The sequence below is a fragment of the Diabrotica undecimpunctata genome, chromosome 8 (genome assembly GCF_040954645.1).
Source record: "Diabrotica undecimpunctata isolate CICGRU chromosome 8, icDiaUnde3, whole genome shotgun sequence".
NCBI lineage: Eukaryota > Metazoa > Arthropoda > Insecta > Coleoptera > Chrysomelidae > Diabrotica > Diabrotica undecimpunctata.
The window spans coordinates 114,502,129-114,528,384 of record NC_092810.1 but is presented as its reverse complement, the minus strand read 5'-3'; the positions used below and the strand labels follow the sequence as shown (position 1 = coordinate 114,528,384).

General features: G+C 32.1%; 1 protein-coding gene across 1 annotated transcript in view; it reads left to right on the top strand.

The window, feature by feature from the left end:
• Nucleotides 1-21,777, top strand: part of LOC140449064 (larval cuticle protein A3A-like) — a 33,039-nt gene extending 11,262 nt beyond the window's left edge. The window contains exons 2-3 of the mRNA XM_072542206.1: nt 16,257-16,418; nt 21,472-21,777. Of these exons, the coding sequence (XP_072398307.1) occupies nt 16,257-16,418; nt 21,472-21,777 (468 nt within the window). The remainder of the gene's footprint in view (nt 1-16,256; nt 16,419-21,471) is intronic.
• The last annotated feature ends 4,479 nt before the right edge of the window (nt 21,778-26,256 follow it).

Below are 26,256 nucleotides of genomic sequence, written 5' to 3'. Positions count from 1 at the left end.
TTATTATTAAATTAGGGTATATATTCAGGTAGCTAACTGATGTAAATATAACCCACATAACACTTTTAAATCCAGAAGTCTAATACAAATCCCTAAAATCAGGATATACAAAACAGTGATTAAACCAGTGCTATTGACTGAAAATGTGACGAGAACGCTGACAAAACAATGTAAGTAAAACTTAGGTATTAATTAGATCAGGATTACTAGAAAAGCCATCAGATCTATTTTCCAACTTACAAAGGTCCGAATACTAACCAATACCGAACCGGAACTAATGCCAAGGTCTAACAGATATTTAAAGATAGCAACGTCATACAAGAGACTAAATCTCAACGCCAAAGTTACGCTGGCTACATCCAAAGGCTTTCTAATAACTGCATTGCCAAGTTAAACTGGGAGAATGCCCTGAGAGAAAAAATGCCCTTAGGACGTCCACGAATCAACAGGGGAGGTAACATATGGTCAGATTTAGGAATAATGGGACTACCTACCGCCCCATCATATTTATCAACACATGCCTGTACAACCAACTGCTATCCAACCTACGATCAATACTTATCTGTTGGGAACTATCAAATCCATTACATGTAGTCAAACGAAGTAGGCTTAAAAAAAGTTATCTTGGGAAAGGCACTACAGAAATATTGATATATATTTTTAAAACGTTATTTACGTGGCTAAGTTTTCAATAGGAATGAGGAGACAAAAAGCAGAAAATCCAATAGAACCTTGTTGCGTTCTGACTATACTATGACGATAACCTTTACAATATAAACAATACTTGGGGCAACTGTTTGTCTCAATTTTGTCATTCAGAATAATTATGTATGTATTTTTTAATTTGCTAATTTCCATAGAATCTAAATATATCTTAAGGCCTTTATTATAAATATACTTTTTTAGTAATGAAAATACGTAGATAGAACCTGGAATATACATTTAACCTTTAATCTCTGGGATAAATCCATCTCCTAAACAATGGCGCCGATATATTTAGTTAAAATTCTATGCACTTATTTTAACCGTTTATGTCCTTATCATTCATATATGAGTTGTGACCGATATTACAAACTCATTTACTTTTCACAAAGAGACTCCATATTAACTATACTTATTACTATACAAATCTGATTCGAAATATTGTCTAAAAGTAACAGTGTGTAAAATTATTTTTAATGAAAAGTTAATTAGCCATTTCTTATGGGGTTCAAAAGAAAAGCCTTTACGAAAATTTGAGTACAAATAAGACCACCGTAATCAGTTGTACCCTGGGTAATGAATAATTAATTAATCGGCTAATCAGAATCACCCGGTCAATATGACTTTTGTCAAATCGGTCCTTTTTAGGATCAATTATTCTAATAATGTCTATAAATATTAAGGGCATATCTAGAGATAAAGACACTTTACTTTACTTAACCTTATCAGACATATGCGCTTAGCACAAATGTGACGTATTTCTAGTGCAGAAAATACATAGAGGGCAAAAATAGTGTATTTGGTATTAAGCTGATCGCTGAAAATCACATAATAAATGTAAAAGTGCTATCTCTGCCGGCAAAGAAGCAAAGAAAAACTTAAAATGAGAGAGGACAAAACCAGTCAGCTGAAGGAACCGTTTAACGATGTTGAGTTTGGATCCACTATCTACGTATATAATGAAGAATAGTACGGCACTGACTGAAGATCTGAGCACAAAGCTTATTATAAAATTTGGACCAAAAATACAACAGTTACTGATATCCAAAGTCTTCAGACAAACAAAGCAAAGACAAAGTTGTTGCCTTGCTTAAACCTGGCAAAAACTCCAACGACCACAAAAGCTATCGGTCAATATATTTATTTTGTCAGCTTTACAAAATACTACTCAAGAGGTAAAACAGAAGAAAAACTCAAATTAAAAGACAAAAGTTGCTATAGACAGGAAAGATCATGTACGACACCAATACTAAATCTTGCCCAACACAGCAAAGATGGGTACAAAAGATATTAGGTATGAGGAGTGGTATTTATCAATCTAAGCCCCAATTTGCAGTTTTCATTCAACATTTAAGTTACGTTATGTCCTACTCTACGTCCTCTCTCTTGTATGTTAAAGAAATTTATTTAGTCATCTGGGAAAAATTTCTCAAACGATATTAATATTAAAAGGGACTTTAAAGAGCCAAAGCACGCTAAACCGTAAGGCGACTAAACCACACAAAATGGTTATTTGAGAAAAATTATAGCTCGTTCCAGAAAGAATTGTAAATATAACATTAATGTAGATTAAGAAGAAACGCTGAAGAAAAAAACAGTAGCGGTTAGCCTAAATAAAGAAAGACAAAAAGATGTAATTTAATGTTTTGAAAAAATCTGATCCGAAGACTATATGAAAAACATTTCATAGTATAGACATCGAGCGCGGCGATGCCTTTGCCGTCTGGCGGCCTATATCGGAAACTTTTACTACCATTTGACTATTTGTGTACGATTTTGTGTATGGTTAAGTGGCACACCACAAAAAGTGTTTTTATTTTCTCTTTTGTTCAACAATTAAAATGTATTACTATACTTCTAGATGTTCCAATACAATAAAGGATAATAAACATAAAGCACAGGCTACAAAATTTTATTATTTTCTATGTGCTAGTTATTATAAACACATAAGCTATACTACAATTAAAAACTATGACCACTAGGAAAAAATACGGTAGACTATAAATTCATTTGTGCTTTAGCACTATAGTAAGAACAAGATAAAAATTTAAATTCCTACATAATTATATTAACGAGAAGTTAAAAAAACTTTTGTTCGTTATCAGTAATAGAAAGCGCATTTCAGAATATATTATGAAAAATGTTGTTGATATTACAATATCAGATGATAGGAATACAAAAATAAAAAACAACTTACCTTTTCAAAACAACAATCAATCACTTCATTTTATCACGAAAAATTTAAAAATTGCAATGTAATTGAACCCATTTTGTGAGCTATAGTTACATTGATACTTATGTGGCAATTAGCTGTAAAGTCATTAGTCGTTTTCGCCGTATCATATTTTCCTGATATTTTTTGTAGGCAAGCGGTTTAGTTTGTGTAATATAATATCTCCAATTCGTCTCATAATATTTAGTTTTCAAAACAGATGTTACGCTAATTCGTTTAAAATTTTTAAAGCACTTTGCAGTACATTTGAAAATAAGTCGACAGTTTTCCTTCCTAAATGAAAAATATGAAGAAATAAAAATATCGGGAAAGAAACCAAAGGCAGAATTTACAAAACAGTTATCAGACCAATAATGACATACGCAGCAGAAACAAGACCTGACACAGGTCATAGAACACATAGAAGTAGCAGAGATAAAACACTTAGAAAAATTGATGGTAAGACACCATGGGACAGAGCTAGAAGTACAGATATACGACGTAGATGCAAGGTGGAGAACATCAAGAACTGGTTAAGAAATAGAAGAGTAGAATGAAACGATCATATAAGTCGAATGACAACAAATAGAGTATTAGAGACGGCAAGAGAAGGTTACCCAATAGGAAGACGATCAGTAGGAAGACCACGAAAACCATGGAACGGCAGCTTACTGGAGGCACATTGAAAAACAGACAGAGTCATGTCTATATAAAAAGAAGAAGAAGAAGAAGAAGAAAAAGATACACAGGATAAACATTAAAATAGCTGCAAGAAAGAAAAAATGAATCAGTCATATTATTGTAGAATAGCAGAGGACAGAGTGTTTAGAGAAAATAATGAATCAGTCATATTAATGTAGAATAGCAGAGGAGAGAGTATTTGTCATATCCTTGGACAAGTGCCCAATTGAAAAAAGAACAAAGGTCGTTCAAAAAAGACGGAACTCTAGAAAGGAAATAGAATAGATTTAAAAAAATAATAAAAGCATAAACATGTCTTTTCCTACTCTTTTAATATTGAAAATACGCAAATAGAACCTTGAATTAAAATGTAACCTTTGATATCTGTGATAAACCCATCACCTGAACAATGGCGCCGATGTATAGAGTTGAAATTTTTTACACTTATTTTAACTGTTTATTTTTTTATTATCTATATACCTATGAGTTGCGAACCATATCACAAACTTATTTATTTTCCACAAAGAGGCTCTTTAATACCTTAAATTATTACTATACAAATCTAATTCGAAATATCGTCAAAAAGTAATACACGGCATGTAAAATTTAAATTTTGAATAAAAAGTAAAACATTAGGCATTACTTATGGGGTTGAAAGAACGAGCCTTTACGAAAATTTAAGTACTAAGAAGACCACCACAATCGGGCATATCCAGGGTAATGATTAATTAATTAATCGGCTAATTCTTCAGTCACCCCTTTAATACGATTTTTGTCAAATTGGTCCTTTAATTTAAATTGCTAGTTGAAGCTAAATATTGCCAGCTTCAATAGGGTCGGTTAGTTCTTCTTCTACTTTTACTTTTATTGTGTTGTTTTAGTATATATTTTCGATTGTTTCGATTATTCAAAGAAATTGACATTAATTTGATAGTTTCCATTTTATTAGTACTGATGGTATATAACTAGCATCTGTTGGTACTATATATCAATTTGGACATGTGGAAGTGAGAGCACTCTCTTGTTAGTAATTTCAGTGTAAATTATGACGAAACCAGAAATAACCCATAATATTCTCCCCGTGTGATCTTAGTATTTCCGTTGATTCAATAGTATAGGGTATCCAATATTTTAATCAACGGCATGCCAGAGTTTTATTAGTTTTCATATATATATTTGCAAAATAAAGAAGAAAGTTTAGTACAGGCAGTTAAACAGCTGATCTGTCAATTTAGAAGTAAGAGCAAGTACCAACTTGCTAAAAAGCATCTTCTTCTTCTTCTTAGCCTTGTGTCGTTCACGTTTGGACATAGGCCTCTCTTAACTCCTTCCATCGTTCTCTATCCTGAGCAACATATTTCCAATTTGTTCTAGCTATTCTTTTAATATCATCAACCGATCTCATCTGTGGTCTTCCTCTTGGTCGTTTACTTTCGTAAGGTCTCCAATGTTGTATTGTAGTATTCCAACGTTGGTCTTTTTGTCTAGCAGTCTGACCCCGCGAAGCTCCATTTAAGTTTGGCAGTTTAAATCCAGAAGTGTAATTCGAATCTCTAAAATCAGGATATTTTATATAAAATAGTGATCAAACCAGTGCTAATGTGTGGATACGTGACGAGAACGTATTAATTAGACCAGGATTGCTGGAAAAGCCAGCAGAGGTATTTTCCGACTTACAAGGTCAAACACATATATAAAGATAGCAACGTCGTACAAAAAACTAAATCTCAATGCTAAAGTTGCGCTGGCTTTATCCAAAGACTCTATAATTACTGCATTGCCAAGTTAAATTGGGAGGATGCCCCAAGAGAAAAAATGCCCTTAGGACTTCCACAAATGAAGGGGGAGGTAACATACGGTTAGATTTAGGAATAACGGGACTATCTATCGACCCATCATATTTATCAACACCTGCTATCCTTCCTACAATCAATACTTATCTGTTGTGGACTATCAAATCAATTGCATGTAATCAAACGAACTAGGCTTAAATAATTATTCTAGGAAAGGCACTTCAGAAATATTGACATAACTTTTATAAACGGAATTTACGTGGCTTTATTTTCAATAGGAATGAGGAGAAAAAAAACAAGAAAAGGCAATAGAATCTTGTTGCGTTCGGACTATACGATGACGATGATCTTTATATAAGGTATAGGGAGAAAGAGAGAATAATGTTTATGTTCAATTTAGAACTCGCTGATTTTCACCCTTTTGAATTGGGTATGTATATGTATTACCATAGAAAATAAAAGCAAGAAAACTATAATTATGAAACGAAAAGAGTACGAAATGAAAAGATTATATAAATCCCTTATATTTACACAGACTGCTTTACAAAAGGTGAACGAATGAGCATAAAAACACAGCTGTTTTAAAAACTTAATATTATTAGACGAATTTAGGATCAATTTCACTCAAAATATGATATGCTAAAATATGATACGACAGGAAAAAAGGCAATGACTTTTACAGCTGATAGCTTATGAATATTGTCTCGTACTGTTATATAGCAGTTTGTTGTCACATTTTAACCTGTTTATTTTCTTATTATCCATATATGTGTTGTAAACCGATATTACAAGCTCATTTCACAAAGAGACTATATATTAAGTACAGTTATTACTAAACAAATCTGACTCGAAATATCGTCTAAAAGTAACAGTATGTAAAATTTAAATTTTTATTGAAAAGTAAAAGATTAGTCATTTTATGAAGTTCATCGTGGAAGCCTTCACGAAATTTGAAGTAACAATAAGACCACCGCAATCGAGCGTACTCTGGGTAATGAATAATTGTTAAATCGGTTAATTCTTCAATCACCCGTTCAATATGATTTTTATCAATTCGGTCCTTTTTAGGACCAACTATTCTAATTATGTCTATAAATATTAAGGACATATCTACAGATAAAGACACTCTACTTTACTTAAGCTTATGAGACATATGTGCTTAACACAAATGTGACGTATTTCTACTGCAGGAAGCAAATAGAGGGCTAAACCTAGGGTATTTGGTATTAAGCTGATCGCTGAAAATAACGAAATAAACATAATAAATGCCGGCAAAGAAAAACATAAAATGAGAGAGGACAAACAAGTCAGCTGAGGAAACCTTTCAACGATGTTGAATTTGGATCCACTATCCACGTATATTATGAACAATATTACGGCTCCTGACTGAGGATCTAAGCACAAAACTAATTATAAAATTTGGACAAAAAAATACAACAATGGCTAATATACAAAGTGTGTAGACAAGCAAAGCAAAGACAAAGTTGTGGCCTTGCTTAAACCTGACAAAAACCCCAACGACCACAAAAGCTATCGGCCAATATATCTATTTATTTTTTCAGCTATACAAAATACTTCTGCATATGATCCTTAATATAAACCGATATTAGAAGAAAAACTTCAATTGAAAGATAAAAGTGGCTATATATGACAGGATAGATCATGTTCGTTACACATACTAAATCTTGCCCAACACTGCAAAGACGCATATGAAAAATATCAGACATGAGGAGTGGTATTTGTCAATCTAAATTCTGCTTACGACACCTTAAATTAAAGCATATTTCTCCAAAATCTATGTGATATCCCCTTATGTAATAAACTCACTTGTATTATCCGCGTATGCCTACACAACAGAAGATTTTCCGTATCACTAAATGATAAGAATAGAAGATGAAGATGGAGAACGTAGTAGAACGGTCTCCTTTGGGGTACCGTAATGGCACCTACACTGTATAATATTTACACAACCCATACCAGTAAATACTAGGACTTTTATTTTGTAGACGATACATCTATTGTTGCACAACCAAAAAATTTTGTTGCTGAAGTGGAGAAAAATCTAAATATCATATCTTAAACACAATAAAAATAGATTATAAATTAATTTTAAGCCAAACCCTGGAAAAAGTCAGGCGGGCTCCTTCAATGTCCCTAACAGAGACGCTTTCACAAATTTGAACATATACCTGAACCAATAGTGTCATGAAATCCTTAAACACACTTTGTAATTCACAGAACTTTGTTTAAAACTAAATGGAAAACTAGAACCAGAAAAATAATATTCTTCGCGAACTTGTCAGCTAAAAATGGGAAGCACATCCTTCCACTCTTAAAACGTAGACGCTTGAACTCTATGCTTCTGCTGCCGAATATACCTTGCTTGTATGGGTGATATCAATACATACTTAACACGTAGATTTAGCTATAAATTAGTCAGCCAAATTCAGCGGATATTAAGACTCACATCCATACATAAGCTCTACAATATCGTAGTTATCAATCCACATAATATCCGAAGATAAGTAGCTAGAGAACAAAAGAAACAAAGTCCAGATTCGTAACATTCACTCCACGAATAACAACCCATTTTATGACTAGAATCGAGGAATAACTAGCTAGACCAACACATCTGCAAGACATACAAAAAAAAATAAGCTGCTTCTCGCCATCTGAACTCTCGAAAGGAACTTCCTTATGGTAGTTATCTTCCTTAAATCTGCAATGAGGACTCTTGCCTTCAAACACCGGTTAACCTGTGTGAATCTGGGGTGATACAAGATTCATTACACTTTCTTAGTTGACTTTGCCATTCCAATCGCTCTTTTCTGAAGGGACAAGGTTTATTTATTTGAACTAAACATGTAAAGTACAGTCAGTAAGCTATTACTTATATTGATCATTGCAAATTTGACACTAACTACACTTATATTGACTACATATTACCCCTAAATAGGAGATAAAACATTCAGTATGTAATATGGGTGTAAGTATGTAATATGGGTGAAGTGGTATAATTGTTGTTAGATAAATTAAGCATTCTTTTTTTTTTGTGCACTACTATCTGTAGTACACAGATAAAACAAGAAATAAAATAATAAAAAATCTGTATAAAAGATATCATAAAACAATGGATAAAATAAAAGAAGTTCTTATCTATCGAATTCTTAAATAAAACGTATGAAGACATACTCACGTTAACAAAATACATTAGGAAATTTCCGCATGTGAAAAAAATCCAATTTGGTAACAATATCCTTTTGTATCTATAAAGCTATTTTTAGAAAAGTCCTACGTACCTACCAAAAACAGGTAGTTAATAGTATTCATATCTGTTACACAATGTAATGCGTTTGAATGATAACAAAAATAAGGAGTCCATATAAACCGTTCAGACTATACGCGAGAAGTATACAGCTTAATGGCAGAGTTGCCAAACTATCAGAGCTTACTTAAACCGATATACCTATGGTTCCAATATACAATGAAAAAGATCTGAACGACCCCTATAAGATATACACGTGAACTAAGCAATATACATTCATGATACAGGCGTACTTAAGGGCTCCACAAAATTTTTAAAAATTATGAAACTATACATGTTGACGAATCGACAGAGCCAATATTATGGAATGGTCAAGTGAGCTCCGTATATCGGTGTCGACTTGACCACGGAGCTCACTTGAACCTGAATTTTAACATGGGCGGAGTCCACTTTATGCCGTAGATATATATATATATATATATATATTATATATATATATATATATATATATGTATATATATATAAATATGTATATATATAATATATATATGTATATATATATATATATATTATATATATACATATATATATTATATATATACATATATATATATATATATATATATATATATATATATATATATATATATGTATATATATATATGTATATATATAATATATATATGTATATATATATATATATATATATATATATATATATATATATATATATATATGGATATCTTGGGTTATACTGGCCTTTAAGTAAAACTATTTAAGGTTTGTTAAGCTTTCGAGTTTATTTAACTTTTTCTCAAAACATACTAAAAATTAAAAAAAAAACTACACTAGACAATGAAGTAGTTGTATCTTTAACAGGCTTACCCTTGTGAGGATTGTACTATAAAAGTAGCAGAATTACTTAACATTTGACTTTATATTACTTGATTTTCTTTTTCTTTGAGTCAAAAATTATTACTATGGTTTCCACGCCTCTTCTATTTTTAATATTCATTTTAGGTTAGTTTGACAGAGGAAGTGTCTATATTTATGCAAACCTTAATTGCAAATTTTGACAGAATGTAAAAATATTTCATTTGCACTTATTAAACAAGCAACAGAGTTTATGTTACTAAGTAATTAAGAAGGGAAAAACCAAACACAAATAAAAAATAAATTTTATCTTATTTAAAGTTTACATATTGTAAATAAACACACACATAAATGTAAAACACATTTCTAGAAACAGTCTTTTGTTGTTATTTCTTTCCCTTCTCAATATAAAGAAATATTGAGAAGGGAAAGAAATTACAACAAAAGACTGTTTCTAAAAATGTGTTTCTAGAAACCACATAAATAAAGGAAAAAGAAAAAAAGCAAAGAATATGTTGGCATTAAAAAAGTAGAAAGTAAATGGAAATATGATATTACGAAGCCTGCAAAAAACGTAAGGAAACATTTTAAATGTTCTATGAGTAAAAAAGGCAATAAAGTAAACTGCAACTAATTTTTGGAAGATGTGAGACTAGAACTGGTCAATAATTTCTGGAAAAATATGGACTGGCAAGAAAGACAAACACACATCAACGACATGGTGAACTCTGCTATTACAAAAGATTTAAAAAACCAAAAGAATGATGTTTCTAGACGAAATTCGTCTCTATGTTATCATTTCAAACGGAACGATCAACGACTGCGAGTTTGTAAGACTTTGTTTTTAAATACTTACTGTATTAGTGATTGGGTAATTTTAAGTGGGCTTAAAGAGCCGGGACATATGAAATTTTACGGATAAAGTTGATAATTCGGAAATAGAGACAAACCTAAGAAAATCGCAGAAGAATAAGGATTTGAAACTTGCCAAAAGTAGAAAGCCACTATTATAGGAGGGATACCATGAAGCTTTATTTGGAACCAGTTTTTCAAACTAAGATGCAAGTTTCTGAACTATACAAGGAAAAATGCAAAGAACTAGAGAAAGACTTTGTTAGTATTAAAAGATTTCACGATGAATTTGAAGCTCGTAATTTGTCAATTTACATTAATAGAAAAGACCAGTGCAATTTATGTACTAGTTGGCAAGAAATTGGCAATTGGCAAGAAATTAAAAAACTAATGATAACCAAAGTACAGATCATATACTTACAGTAGACAAGCAAAATATTTTATTAGCACCATCCTTAGAAGCTTCTGCTTAATATTATGAATAAAAGTTAGTTGACTATGTTTAGCATGAGGGAGAAGGAGGAGTCACTTCCAATGAGTGATTTTGTTTTTATAATCACTTACCACATCTAAAATCATTTTAAACCGCTTCCTAATGAAACAGTAATAATTTGAAGTGATGGTTGTTGCTACCAAAACCGCAATTTAAATGACAAATGACAAACAGTTTTTACTCCTGTGTGCAATGCAAAATATAACTATTGTACAAAAATACTTGAAACATGAGCATACACATTGAAGTGTGACTACATGCATGTCCAAATAGAAAAAAAGAATCAAAAATCGAGAAATATATATTCCAGCTGATTACATAAAAATAATGAAAAGCGCCAGAAGGAACCCAAAACTCTATGAAGTAGTTTACTTGGACCATTATTTTTTTATGAATTTCTCAAAGTACGTCTTATATACTTGAATAAGACCAAGTACGAAAGCAGGAGAATCTACTGTTACATACCTGTCAGCATTAAAGCACGCCCCGGAGAAAGAAGTGTTCTATAAATTAAGGTTTGATGAAAACTGGGTTCTGTTGAGAAAAACTAATACGTTTGAAGAGCCAAAATAGCTGTACCAATGATCACAATAGATTAAAACCAATCAGTACCAGTATTTGCAAGACTTAAAGGGTCTAATTCCCAAAGACTTTCGGTATGATTCTTTAAAATACTGATTTTTCATAATTTTGAAACTAGTCCTGTTGATTTTTTTTTATTTTATGTTGTGATTTTATACCTGTGTAAAAATTTGAGTTACTTTGTGTGAAAACATTTTTTTCTTCAAACGTCAAATAATGATGACATTACTTATCTAACTTGATCCTGTCAATGTTTGATGTCTCCGCCGGCAGCAGTTTTTTTTCCCATTTCTTTACGGCGGAGGGAAAAATGTTGTCATAGCAACAATATGAAACATGTCACAAAGCAACAATACAAATGTCATTAACAACAATTAAACATCATTTTTATTTATAGTAATATTAAAAGTACAATTAGTTAATGAGGCATTTTCAAAATTGAAACAATGCAAAAATGTTCCCGACTCTTGATACGCATTGGTAATTGTTGATGATACTGATGGTCGAGAACAACTTTCAGCAATCATTACCGATGTTGGCAAATCATGAGGGTTTAAAATTTTTTGAGCATTATCGTTCTTATCGGACTTGGAGGTCCCCAAACGTGCAACTGGATCATTAGCCGCGGACTCAATTTCGTTTAGGTTTTCCACTTTCGCACTAAATTTGCGCTTGAGGTTGCAACAATAATAAACTGTCTTTAATAATTGCAAACAACTGTCAAATAACTGTAACCAGGGAGACGCAAATCCCACCGACGACTTAATTATTTTAATTTCTAACATCTAGACGACTTTGATAGTTGTCGCAGTTAATTTCGAGTAAAAATAGCGTATGAGTTGTACTATTTATGGTTGAAAATTGCTACGTTTGAAGAAAAAATAGTATACTTTATTCGGCAAAGAAGCGACTATTCTTGACTTGCCCTCTATTACGTAATATCGGGCGCGTCAAGAAAAGTCATGCTTCTCCGCCTCATAAAGTAATATACTATTATTTTAAATATATGTACCTAAGTATTTTATTTAATAAATCAGTAAAGTTTACAAAAAATTACTTTATTAATATTGCAAATAAACCCTTGTATATCTCTTATGTTTAAGTGTTAAAACTTTTATGTCTTACAGTAACAATAATTTACGAGATCACATTTATTGTTCTTTTGTATTATTAAATACGCTATTAAAGTGTCTAAAAAACAACTCATGTTTATAAAAAGTGCAGTAATATATTTTATCGCCTCCTGAAAAATATAGTTAATCAGATATACCAGGTTTTACATGTAAGCCATCGATATAAAAAACATAAACGGCATCCTTACAAAATAAATTTAGTGCAAGGATCAAATGAGGACGACTCAGATAGAAGATTCGAATTTTGCGAAGAAATATTGGAGTGATCTAATAGAAATCCGTTTTTTGCTAAAAATATTATTTTTTTATCTATAGCTTGTAGATAACTGTCAACACTGACGGAAATCTCACTGGTACAAAATATTTAGACTTGTTGATACAGCAAATACATAGTATCAGAAATAATTGCATTAATTCCAAATAATAATAATCCGATTATTCCAAATGAAGCTTTATGGTATTAACAAGATGAAGCTACTCCCCATTATGATGCTACTGTTCGTAATTTTTAAATAAAATATTTCCAAATCAGTCGATAAGGAGTAGGGGCTTCATAGAATGGCCAGCTAGGTCGCAAGAACTTACTTCGCTGGATTTCTTTTTGTGGATATAATATTAAATCAAAATATCCCAATTTGAGCATCTTATTTAAACTGTTTTTAGTCTAAATAATCAATTCTTTCTGCGCTTTAAAATTAAACATACTGTCTTGAGACTGTCCAACTAATTTTTTGAATTCGAATTCTTTCATATCAAAAACTAGACATCATTATGATGCCAATTGCGTCGACCCTGGACAGTTAACACTCCTCTATATCCTCTTTCTCTTTGTCTGTATACTTCCAATTGCGTAATTTAACTATATTAGGTTTAATAATGTTTTCCTTCTTGATTATGATGTTAACCCTGGTAGTTTCAGGTACACCTTCAATGTTTTTACAGAATTCTCTCCAGAATCTTTCCTTAGCGGATAGGATTGTCTAATTATAGGTTTACAGTTTAGGATTATATGCTTACTAAGCATGTAATTTTTTAGCCCCGTCAAACAGCCGTCTTGTTTTCCTTTTGAGATCAGACAGCTCCTTATTTAACCAAACTGCTTTTTTGGGCGGGCAACTTTCTTTTAATGAGCAGTTTAAAGAGACGACTATTGCATGTTGTAACCAGTCTACTACTTTTAGCTCAGATCATCGTTGTTTTTGGTCCATTTAGGATAATTCCATACCCTTCTTTTAAAATTGATTCTAAATGATTCTCAATCAGTCGTCTTAGGGTATCTATAAAATTTTGCTTTCAGTTTAACTGAGTTTATCTCAAAGCGTATAGTTAGTATAGCTCATAGTATAGCTAGTATCTCAAAGCATATAGTTAAGCATAACTTATCAGATCAGGATAACGCATCTGACACATGCCAGTTATTATTGCCCCTATTAGTAAGTCAAAAGGTAACTTGCCTCTGTTACTTAAAACACCGCTACCCAAATGGTATGGGGGTCGTTCTACTCGACTGCAATAATAAGCCTTGTGCGCTTATTTTTTTATATATTCTAGAAAATTTTCTAAGTTTTTTAAAGTTATTTTTAGAATTATATAGAAAAGTAGAAAAAGATTCAACAATCTTCTCTATAACCAAGACATGGCAGTTCAGTTTAATTTTGACAGCTGTTATGTCTCCTTTACACAGCTCAATAACTGGTAACAGGTTACGGTCAGACCTACAAAAGAGATGTTCTTAGTTTAGTGTCTGGTACTTTTAAAATAATTTTCTTCCCTTAACACTTAACCCTCGTATCTTACCTTCATTTATTCACGGTTATTAAATAAGCTCAATGTTCTTAGCCCTTTCCAGTCAGATGATTCCATTTGGGATCATAGTAATGTTTTCTGCTTTAACTATTTTACAATTAGAAACTCAGGTCCAATTTTTGAAGTTTCTCTTTCCTGATAGTCTTATAGAGAATATCACAGACCAATCAAATTTATACTTAGTGCAACAACGTCCAGATAAACCAGCTAATATAAAAAAGTATGAAATAGAACAATTTATATGAATTACTATTTATATGTCGATAATTCAACTTACATTAACAATGACAATATTGACCACCGAGCAGTTAGCAATGTGATGAGCTGTAATAAATTCGAAGAAATAAAACGTTTCTTGCATTTCAATAACAATGATGACATGATTGAAAATAATCAGCATGGACATGACAGATTATTTAAAATTAGACCTGTTCTGAGCCAAATTAAAGAACGACTACTCATGGTTCCGAAACAAGAATTTCTAGCTGTAGGCGAACAGATTATACCAACAAAAGCGCGAAGCCAGCTAAAGCAGTATAACCCAAAAAAACCATATAAGTCGGGCTTCAAAAACTTTGTGCTGAGTGGTATTTTGGGATTCAGCTATGAATTTAATTTGTTTACTAGTTTCCAGAGTAATATTGTACCTCTAAGAGTACCAAATCTTAGTATAAGCAGCAACGTGGTTGTCAAATTAGCAGATTCGATACCAAAACATCAACATTACAAGTTATTTTTTGAAAATTGGTTTACCATCATACCTCTTATGATATATCTGACCAAAGAGGGCATTTTACCTTTGGAAACAGTAAGACTTAATCGTGTTCCTGGAGTTGTGATGTCAGCTGAGAAAGAAATGAAGCAGCGCGGTAAAGGTCATATGGTAGCGAAAATAGCCAATATAAACAATGTGGATGTCAGTGTAGTGTCCTGGTTTGATAATAAAATCGTTACTACAACGTCAACATATGCTGAAAGTGAACCAAAGGGAGAAAAAAGAAGATTTTTCAAACAAGAAAGTATACATAAAATAATACCTTGTCCTAACAGTGTCCTAATCTACAACAACTACATGGGGGGTGTAGATCTCCTTGATTCCATGTTAGGATTTAATCGTATAAAAATCAGGTCGAAGAAATATTATTTATGAATATTTTTTCATTTCGTTGACATGACAGCCGTGAACTGTTGGTTATTACCCAAAAGAGCGAAGAAATTTGATTTACCCCTTTTGGATACCAAACTAGCAATAATGTTCTATGCAAATCCGGAAAACCAATTAAACAGAACAGAGTAGGAAGACCGTCAAGTAGTAGCATTCAGCAGATGTACGAGAACAAATGAAAAAAGGGACTCACTAAAGAAATACCCCAAGAAGACATCATTTTCCCTTGACCTTGATCATTTTCTCCATTGGGATGAGAGCACTAGATCAAGATGCAAATTTCCAGGCTGTACAGGGAAAACATATATAGTGTGCACAAAATGCACAATACCGTTATGTATTAATAAAGAAAGAAACTGTTATTTGCAGTTTCATACTTATAGTGTATACTGTAGCTTCAAAATAGTTTGACTTTATTATTACATTGTTGCATGATGCAATATTTTGCACCAAAAATTTTTTTTTGTCAATAAAGTTTTCCTCGTAGCTAAATTTTTTTCAATATTTTTACGTAAAAATCGAATCAAAATTTTTATCTGAGAATTTGTTTTTGACAAAAAACAAAAATTCATTCGGTAAATGGGTAATAAAATAATCTATTGTTTCGCATGCAAAAAATGACTTCTGTGAAAAGATTAAAATATTAAACTATTAAATTTATTGATTTTTATTAAAGAAATCATTTATTTTATGTTTAAGCTACTTTTGCTGGTAGTAAGCAGTGCCCCATGTTTTGCCGGTATAGCTGGTTATGGGGGTTACCCAGGAGGTGTCAGCTATGCAGCACCCCCCGTTCACGGATTGGGCCACGGAGGTCCGATACCTTTAGCTGTAGGCAATGGGCACGAAATTGATTATTACGTAGGTATTAAGAAATGCTTTTAATTTAAAACAAAGAAATAACAAACATCTCGATTACTTTAAATATTATTGATAATTACTCAAAGTATGCAACCAACAATGTTGTTGTTATTCTGAATTCAATTTTTTGTTTGAAGTTGGCTTTTAAATCATATTGTTAAAATGTGAACACTCTGGCTATTTGATCTGTTTTTAATTTTCTTGTTTATTTCTTAGTGCTTCTTCTTATGTTTTAGCTTCCTTAGAAATATTCTTTCTTTTAGCCGCGTGAGCTTCTTTTCTTCTCAATTGACTAATGTTCATGGCTTATAGATTTTTCCTTATAATATCCATCTATCTTTACCCTTGAATTATTCCGTTTCTGCTGTCTTAACTTTACAATGCGCAATTTTTTATTATCAAACAAAAAAATACAGGAGGATAGATCAACTAATTATAAGTAAGGAAAAAATAGTAAAAAAATCAACCATCAAAATTTTGTTTATAATTTGATATTTTATTGGCGATGCATATATGCATCATTACGCACAAAGGAGCACAGCATAAAGTAGTAAGGTGAAAGTAACTAAGATTTATAAAAGGTTTTGAAACAGTTGTTTTTTTTTGTTCAAACACAAAGCTGTATTACACTTTTCACACACTACAAAAGTTTGATTCTCACACAGAGAATTCTTACAACGTAGCCGTGTATTGTTCCAAATGGGAAGATGATTTGGTTGTCCAATCTGACAGCCTGAGCTGGCAGGGGAGCAACATTAGCTTTTTTTCTTTTAAAATCGATTTGTTGTTGCAAGTCAGATGGTCGATCTCTTTACGTTGGATTTTGTGAGCCAATAGTAGATAGTATACATGCTAAGTCAACTCTAAATTGTGCAAGTTTTAAAAGGTTCGGCTTGCCTTCATAACATCGACGATAAACAAGCCAAGCATTTATTACAGTTATGTAAATGAGGAGATAAAATAACCTCATGTACCATTTTCTTGACCTCATCTTTATTTTGTATCTACCAATAGTGCTATCGAGCAAATCAACCCCACCCATGACGGTTATATTGCTTTACAATGGCAGGGAATGGCAACTGGATCTTCTTTTACTTATTAGAAAACATTACTTATGTCTGTACTTTCATAATCTGCTAAAAATTCATCAAAGGTTATTCTGGGTAATTTATTAAATACTGCTTCAGTTGGCATTTTACAACATGGAATTCGATTTCTGCGTACTGTTCCAAGACTATGAATTCCTTGTTTCACCAAAAACCTAATTACAGGTACGGATGTATTGTAATTATCAAAATACAACTTGTGATAACAATTTCTAGGAATTTCCCATGCCAGTCTCACGACCATGTTGCTACTTGCACCCAAATCAGCTTCATTTTGTAGTCGTTTTATTGGACCTTTTATCCATGCCAGTGTATATTTCAAATTTATTACAAAAACCTGAAACCTCAGAAAGCACAAAGAGCTTATATCCCCATTTGTATAGTTTGAGCGGCTAGTATTGCTTCAAGTGGTGGCGAGCTTTTGTTGCATATATCTGCTCATCTATAGACAGCATTTCTTCCATAGGTATTGTTAAAAATTTTGATGATAGGGAATTTATCACAGGTCGCAATCTGTGTAATTTATCACCGGCTGCATCAATCTGATTATCACTAAAATGTAAATTAGAGCGTATTTTTTCCAATGACTTTTGACTCATAGCATTTTGGACCATTGCTAATCCAATAGTATTATTCCAATACATTCTTATATTAGGTATTGAAACTACAGAAGTTATTATACAAATGCCCAAATATTTGTCCAAGTCATTCTTTGTTATTTCAAAAGGTTTAGCTGGATTTTTCTAAATGCTGTATCTAGTACTTTCTTCAATGATTTTTTCTATGAGATCGTCATCGAAAAAATTTTTAAAAAATTGGTATGGTGTCGGTAAATCTAAAATTACATTTGGCAGAGTCTTATTCACTGTAAATGTTGATAGTACGTTTCCAATCTTTTTCTTCTTTCTCCATAACAACTCCTTACATTTCATCACTTCAGATTTAGTAAAACCATTAGTAGAAGTCTCGTTGGATTTGATAGCAGCTTCTTCCACTTCATCTCCACTGTCATCTAAGTTATCCACGTTACAGTATCCGTTTGATTGATTATGTTCGACATTAGGTGCCTCGCTGATTTTAATATTTATCCAACAGATCCGCAGAAATAGTTACAGGCATATTTGTAGATTGTCCAGTTTCATCATTGTCGTCACTAAAATCATCTAATTCATCTTCACTGCCACTGGGTATGTTTACTAATAAATCAAGTAAACCGTCGTTGTCTAATTCATCCAACCGAATTGTTTTATGTCCATCCTTATATAAAAGACACATCTGCAACAAAAAATGATAATATCAATGAAACCAAACGTATTATAGAATGTTACAACTCTTATATTTTATGTGCAATTATGTATCCGAAATCGCAAAGATTCAAATATGAATCGACTGTTATTTTTCCAATTACAAAATAAGTAAATATATTCTTCAATTATTATATCAACTAACATTATTTTATTAAAGTTACAAATAGCTAATTAATTTTTTTGTACTTACCCTGGTAATAATTAACAAGTTATTAGCAAAATAAAACACCACAAAATCACAAATAGTGTAACCACGTGAACGAATCCATTTGCACTGAATAACTAAGATTATTGTGCAGCCCACGATATTCTAGGTCTGTTTGCCAGATGGACGGGTAGTACATAATTAAATCAAGTTGTTTTCTAAGCTTAAAATTTATTAGAGGGTACCATGGAAGCGAAAAACCAGGGTGATGCAAATATGCAACGCTGCGCATTGTATCTGTTATTTTGTATTGTATTATTAAAACAACACGACTAATGGCATTATTTGTAAATAGTCAAACCAGTATAATACCCTCTATAACTTCACAAATCTGACGATGTATGCGTTCTGCATTAGCTCATCGAGCTTGTGGTTGATTTTATTCCTTTATTTATTGTCATTACATAGGTTTGGCTAAAATGTCTTTCTGACTTTTAAAGAATGTGAATAATTGCGTTCCATTAGTGCTTGAAAGAATACACGTTTTGCTTCTATAGTGACTATTACCCTAAGAAACTTTTATATATCTTTAGTTTGGACTCACGTGTACTATTTTTCTTTACTGTTGCTGCTTTTTAAAAAATTTGTGACTTCGAAAGCTCCTCTGCTAGTAATAATATATCCTGCTTCCTGAACGGATCTCAGCTCCCAATTCCATTTCATATCTGTTTTTGGTTGTTATTATTGCTCCTAGATATTTTAGTTTTTTAACGACTTCTTAGTAGTGTGTATTCATTTTTAGACGCATTTCGTATAGCTCTTTATTTTTAATTCTTTGTAACTACCACCTAGTCTTATTTTTGTTGACCTAAATACCAATTTATTTGACTGCATTTTCAAATAGGGTGACGACTTGGTTTGTAACTCTGGTGCATTCGAAAGTTGTCTCCCCATCGTACGCAAGAACCAGTAATATTTTTGATCCTTCGGCAGCAACGCCGTTTGTCATCTTTTTCTGTCCTCTCCTTAATTTAGTTTTCCAAGGTACACTTAAACAAAAAAGGGGTTTTATTTAAGATTTAATGTCAATAAAAAATTCTAACATTGTGTTGGCAATTATGATCCGTCTGATTTTGTTTTTTACATACACCTATGCTGATCTTACCAGCCTTCTATAGATGGTGGGACATTTTCACCATAACCTTCCACAATACATCTCTGCTTATAGAATCGTACGCTTGTTTAAAATTAACAAAGATTTTATATGCAAAGGTATACTGGTATTTTAGTATTTTATAGAACATGTCGTTGGTCTCTCCATCTGCTTCTTCAGTTGCTGAAGGCACCGAGAAAAAGGGTTAGATTAAATCACTTTTCTGTCCTTTCTCTTCTTCTGATTGAAAACTTAATAATTTTTTATCTTCATTCTGCGCGATTTTGTTATTCTCATCTTCCATATGGTCATGACGTCCATGTATTTTTGTAGCAATTTTATGGACTTCTAGTTATTTTGAGTCTGTACAGCTCAATACGGTCCGTATTATGCCAAAAACAATGTTCTTATTTCATAGCTTAGGTTTTATCCGCATTCCCTTTTTATTCTGACTCAATAGTAGATTATTCAATCTTTTTTTCATATCCTTATAACCCCAACTAGGTGGGGTTATAAGGATATGAAATAGCATATATATTAACTATAGCATATCCCCAACGAGGTGTGCCAGTTTTTATGTCAAGGTTTGTTCCCTTCTTTGTTAGTTTTTGATCGACGATTGAATTACACTTCCTTAATTCTAAATGTTATGTCCACTCGCTACCACTTCTGAAAGTGAAGTAAATAATAGAGTAAGAGAGGCTATTTGAGACGCATCCTAATCCATTAACTCCTTATGTAAAAGTACTTATTGTTACTATTAGTTCTTGCTTGTATTTATTGACAAATATCGTTGTTGTTATTTTATGTTAAGGCGGTTTAAATACTAAAGTAGGGAAGCTACAGAGATATTCGTAGGTGAAAGTTTAAACATTTAGGCGTCGATCTCAATCTAATCTTATGAACTGCATATTTAATTTTTCTATTGTTTCATTTTATTACCAGTCGGTTTAGAGTGCTTTTCTCTTATAACAATTATTCACAAATCTCTTTATGTGTCATCTTAATATAAACTACCAAATTTTTCTCGTTTATTTGTCTCTTACCAGGTCTTTTAGGGTCTTTCTCTCCGAATCGGCTTTCTGTTTGTCTTTATTGTTAAAGAAACATGAAATTTTCGCAATAAACGTACGCTCTATCAATACTCTTTGCATCAATAGCTGGCACATCTACATTTTCACGAATTTAATAAATCTTTCTTCTATTAGTTTTTGCTATTGCACTTAGCCGTCTATGCATTTTTATTTCTGCATTTGCCCAATATTCAGTGCCATTAATAAATAATGCTAATACGGAATTTGCCATGTATGTTTTTTAAATTTGATTTTTTTCCTTTTTTAAGGCTCATCCAAAATATTCCTACAACTATGGTGTAGCAGACGGACTAACGGGTGATCAAAAATCACAATCCGAGATAAGAGATGGCGGTGTCGTCAAGGGTTCCTACTCTGTTGTAGAGCCCGATGGTTCTGTTCGTGTCGTTGACTACTCAGCCGACGATGTCAATGGATTTAATGCTGTTGTGAAGAAAATAGGTCCTTCGCTTCATGCAGCACCCGCTCCAGTTGTTCCAGTTCCTCATGCTCCTGTATCGTACGATTATGGATATGCAGGTCATGGAGGTGCCTATCCTCATGGTCACTATTAAATATGTATTTTGTTTTGTTAATTTTAAAAATAAACGTTTATATAAATAGTTCTAAATAATTTGTCAGATTTTTTGATAGAGTAGAAAATCTAGGGAGATTATTAAAAATCTTCACAGAGTTAAAAATGGTACCGTGTGCAATGCAACCCAAATATAATTTCGAAAAGCTATTTATTATCGTGTTTCTAGAAAGGTAAGAATTAGAGTCGAATTGAATGAATCTCTTAACCTGGTATCTAGCAACACCAAAAATAGATGTCGTAAAATTATTTTATTGGGTACATAATCTTATATAACACTCAATAACATCCTGGTGGTACAGAAAAATCGGAAGGAGCAAGGGGAAAGCAATTTTTGAATTTGTTGCCTAGAAGCAACATTGTCAGTCAAGAAACACTATTTGGTACTAACTTCACTAACGAAGATCTTAAAATTTAGTTAATCATATGTAATTACCTGTTTAACTAAAATACATTTTATTGATTTAATTAGCCTAAGACAAAAACATGATAAATATAGGCCTAATTCTAACGATGGAATGATAAAAAACAATTTTTGTTCGATGTAAAACAAAGCCGCATGTTACATTTTTTAAACTGCGCCGTTATATAGCCAGATTTACAAAATCTACATCTTTCTTTAGCGGTATAAAGTGGCCAGTGATCTAACGCATCTATTCTGGTAGCATCATCAGGTGTTACAGCAAGAGGATGGCGAATTATGTTATCTCTATTTTCCGTACTTGATGGACGGCCTTGCTTTACTTTGATCTTTCCAGTGTTGCACAAATACCTAACTAGTTCACAAGAAGAATTATTGAAGAAGTGACCCAATAATCTTCTATTGCTGGCAGCTGTATTACCCCCATAAAAATCAAAATGAAGAAAAAGTCTGGTATTTCGGAAGTGTTTGTGATGACCCCTACCCTAGTTTTTTGTGTACAGTATAAATTTGTCTGGTATACAATATTCTTACTCTTAATATACTCAAGAGGCAAGGCTACCTCTACTGCATTATTGTCTGTAGTTGAATTTTCGAATGGAATGGTTTTTATGTCACTATCAGACCAGTTATAATATACTGACTCCACTACTTTTTTTTGGCGGTTCTTCATGCTTGACTTCTTCATTCGTTTGATTAGCCTCTCCTTTAGTTAACAGTTAATGATTATGAGTTCAATCATCTTTATCTGAGTCTGCAACAATTTGATTTATATTGATGTTTTCAATTTCTTCATCATACTCCTCAGTGTCAGTCAAATCGGAGAGATTAGGTCGACAGAAACAATACACGACATCTTTATCTTCATACTTTTCTTTTATAAAAAAAGGTAGTTAGTTAATATTTTATTTAAATTTTCCATAGCGAAATCTTATACTAAGAAAAAAAACTAAATTACTTAACTGACAATGTTGTCTGAGAGCTACATAATTTTGATTCAACAAATAAATATGATTACTTACCGTATACAGCAAAAAAGCACAGAATTAAACTAAAATAACCTTTGTTAAACAATTAAAGTTAGAAAACTGCAATATCTGGGACATGTCATGAGGGGCGACGTTATAACTTGTTGCAATTAATAATGCAAGGAAGAATACAGGGTAGAAGGAGTCGCGGAAGAAGACGCATCTCCTGGTTGAATAATTTAAGTGCTTGGTTTAACTGCATTCTGCTGACCTCTTTAGAGCAGCGGTATCGAAAGTTCGAATTGCCGTGATGGTTGCCAACCTTCTTAGAGGAGATGGCACGCGAAGAAGAAGAAAAGCCATTGTTTATATACGGAATAAAAAGCTAACCTTAGAGTTCTCCTAACAAACGTTTGGCAATAAAAAATATGACACATCCACTTACACGTAGACCTCTATTGGTGTCCTATGTACTCATATTATTTTTTTTAAATATCTCTGTTGAATGTTAGGCGTCGCCACTAGTTTTATATAACTAACATGACGTGTTGCTTACAGTTATTATTGTCACATAACAGCTATATATAGTAGAAACTGACTTAGGTGCTTTTAAATATGATGTTGCATGATAGCAACAAAACTAGATACCGGGTTAATGACGAATCTATGCTGATCATGGCATTTGATTTTCTTTTAAAGACGAATCACATGATACCATTTTTTCTAATGGATATTCTTAAGTTAAAGTTGTTTTCATGAAATAGAATAAACTATCTTAAAAATAGTCCTTCCAGGAAAGAAAGTCAGCAATATTAACAATATAATTTTGAAGTCGTCTACTTTAAAATGTATAATATGTCCAAATTGTCCATATAAATGAGTCAGATAAAATTTAATTATTAGAAGAATTTTGCACCAAGTAACAAAAAACACAATTTGTTTGATTTAATAATGTTTTTATTTTAAGAACGATTTCCGAAGTGGAAATTGAAACGCCAATAAACTTATTTTAGACTTCCATTAAAATAGTAATTACTCAAATATTTGGTTCCGTATGCCACATACTACTTCTGCGAGGTGAGTTTTTAATCAATGACTGGTATTAAAACGAAAGTGAGAAATCACTTAGAACTCAAAAATGACTGATGTTTACGTATCAAATACAAAGTACACGTTTTAAAAGCTAGTTTCCAAAAAAATAGGCATTATTATGTCGAATTATTATGTACTTCTTTACTTTGTAAAATATTTTGATATAAAGTGGGAAAAATGTTATAAAGTGATTAAATTATTATTTATGTTCTACGAGGTAGTCAAGATTACACTCCTAAAAAGAAACGACAACAATATTATGATAATTATGGCGTTATATGTTTATTTGACACGTTTTTATTTAGGCTATGAAATAAATTTAATATCCTTGTAAAAAAAGTATTGTTTACGGAATATTTCGCTTCATCTCTCAGCTCTTTAAGGTGGTAACGACCCACCTTTTTGGGAACAACTGCCATATAGCATCCATCATCCAGTTCAAAAACTGAGATTATATAGTAACCTAACAAAACTTATACGATTCAATAATTAAATTACATAAAATTTGTTTATATAATGATTAATGATCAACAAAAAACTTTAGAAACAATGCAATGTATTTTATATAGTAAACACATATTTCTCAAGATATTATATTAATGTGTTTTTTGTATAAACAAAACACTTCATTTTAAAAACAAATAAACAAAGCAAGTCGACTATGCAATAGTGCAGACATTTAAATGTATAATTGGGTCATAACGGACGAAATGAAGCAATCATTTCTTTGGTGTTCTTACACCTTGTTACTGTGAGAATTATGTCAGTTACCTTCAACCTTAAACAAATTAAATTTTCAATGTTCCTTACGCCACTGTGTTACACTTATGACATTACCACTGCGATGATTGTTTAGCTATTACCTTTATTAATTTCGTATGTAAATTTTAAATACTTAACAGAACGGTAAATTATATGCACAGTATCCTTAGACTTTGGATTCATTATTTTCTAAATGTAATATTTTCTAAACCAGAGATTTTCGGAAAACAAGTTAATTTCTAATTTTAGGTTTCTGCATTTTTCAAAAAAAAATCATGATATGGGTTTATGTATAAATCTTTATGGCTGTTTATGGCTTTCATCATTATTTTGGGTTTTTCATATCATCATAAATTTAGTTTTCTTGATGTTTATTGATAATACATATTCTTCTCCATACTTTACTTTCTCCATAGTCTTTATTCCTAGTGCATCTTTATTGTGTATTCTCAACCTTTTACCAGTTGTGACCCAATTTTATATAATTATTTTCACCGCATCCCCCCTCATACAATAAAAATATATGAATCCAGGACCGTTTTTTAGGGGGGTGGTGGTACATGAACTTTTTTCGGTGGTACCGAAATTTTTTTAAGGCACTTTTCACACACTTAAGTGCCCTAAAGACAATCAAACCTTATCGTTATTAAAGTATATTTATTTGTCAAATTTTTTAGCCAGTCTTTCTGGATCCGCCCTTGCACTAAACTCACAGTAAAACCTTAATTACCAAATTACCGAGAATAAGTAACTTTATTGATATGTGGCAACACCGATCCAGAACCGATCGTCTCTCTTCGCGAGAAGTTCCGAGTTCCGAGTTCTCCTCTCTCCTCCTCAGACCCAGACCTTAGTCAGTCGTAAAGTATCAGTATAATCAGTAAACGATTATATAAATGAAGCAAAAATAGAGTGGAAGAATTGCGTCGGAATATGCACAGATGGTGCTCGTGCAATGTCCGCAAAATTTCATAGTCTACAAGCGCTTGTGAAACAAAAGTCTCCAATGTGTATATGGACACACTGTATGATCCACAGAGAAGCTCTGGTTTCCAAAGAAATGTCTCCTGGCCTGAATATTGTGCTAACAACGGTTGTAACAGTAGTTAATTACATATAAATGAGACCTTTGAAAACCAGAATCTTTTCTGCACTTTGTAAAGACATGGGTGCATTACATTCAGCATTATTATTTTATTGTGAGGCAAGATGGTTA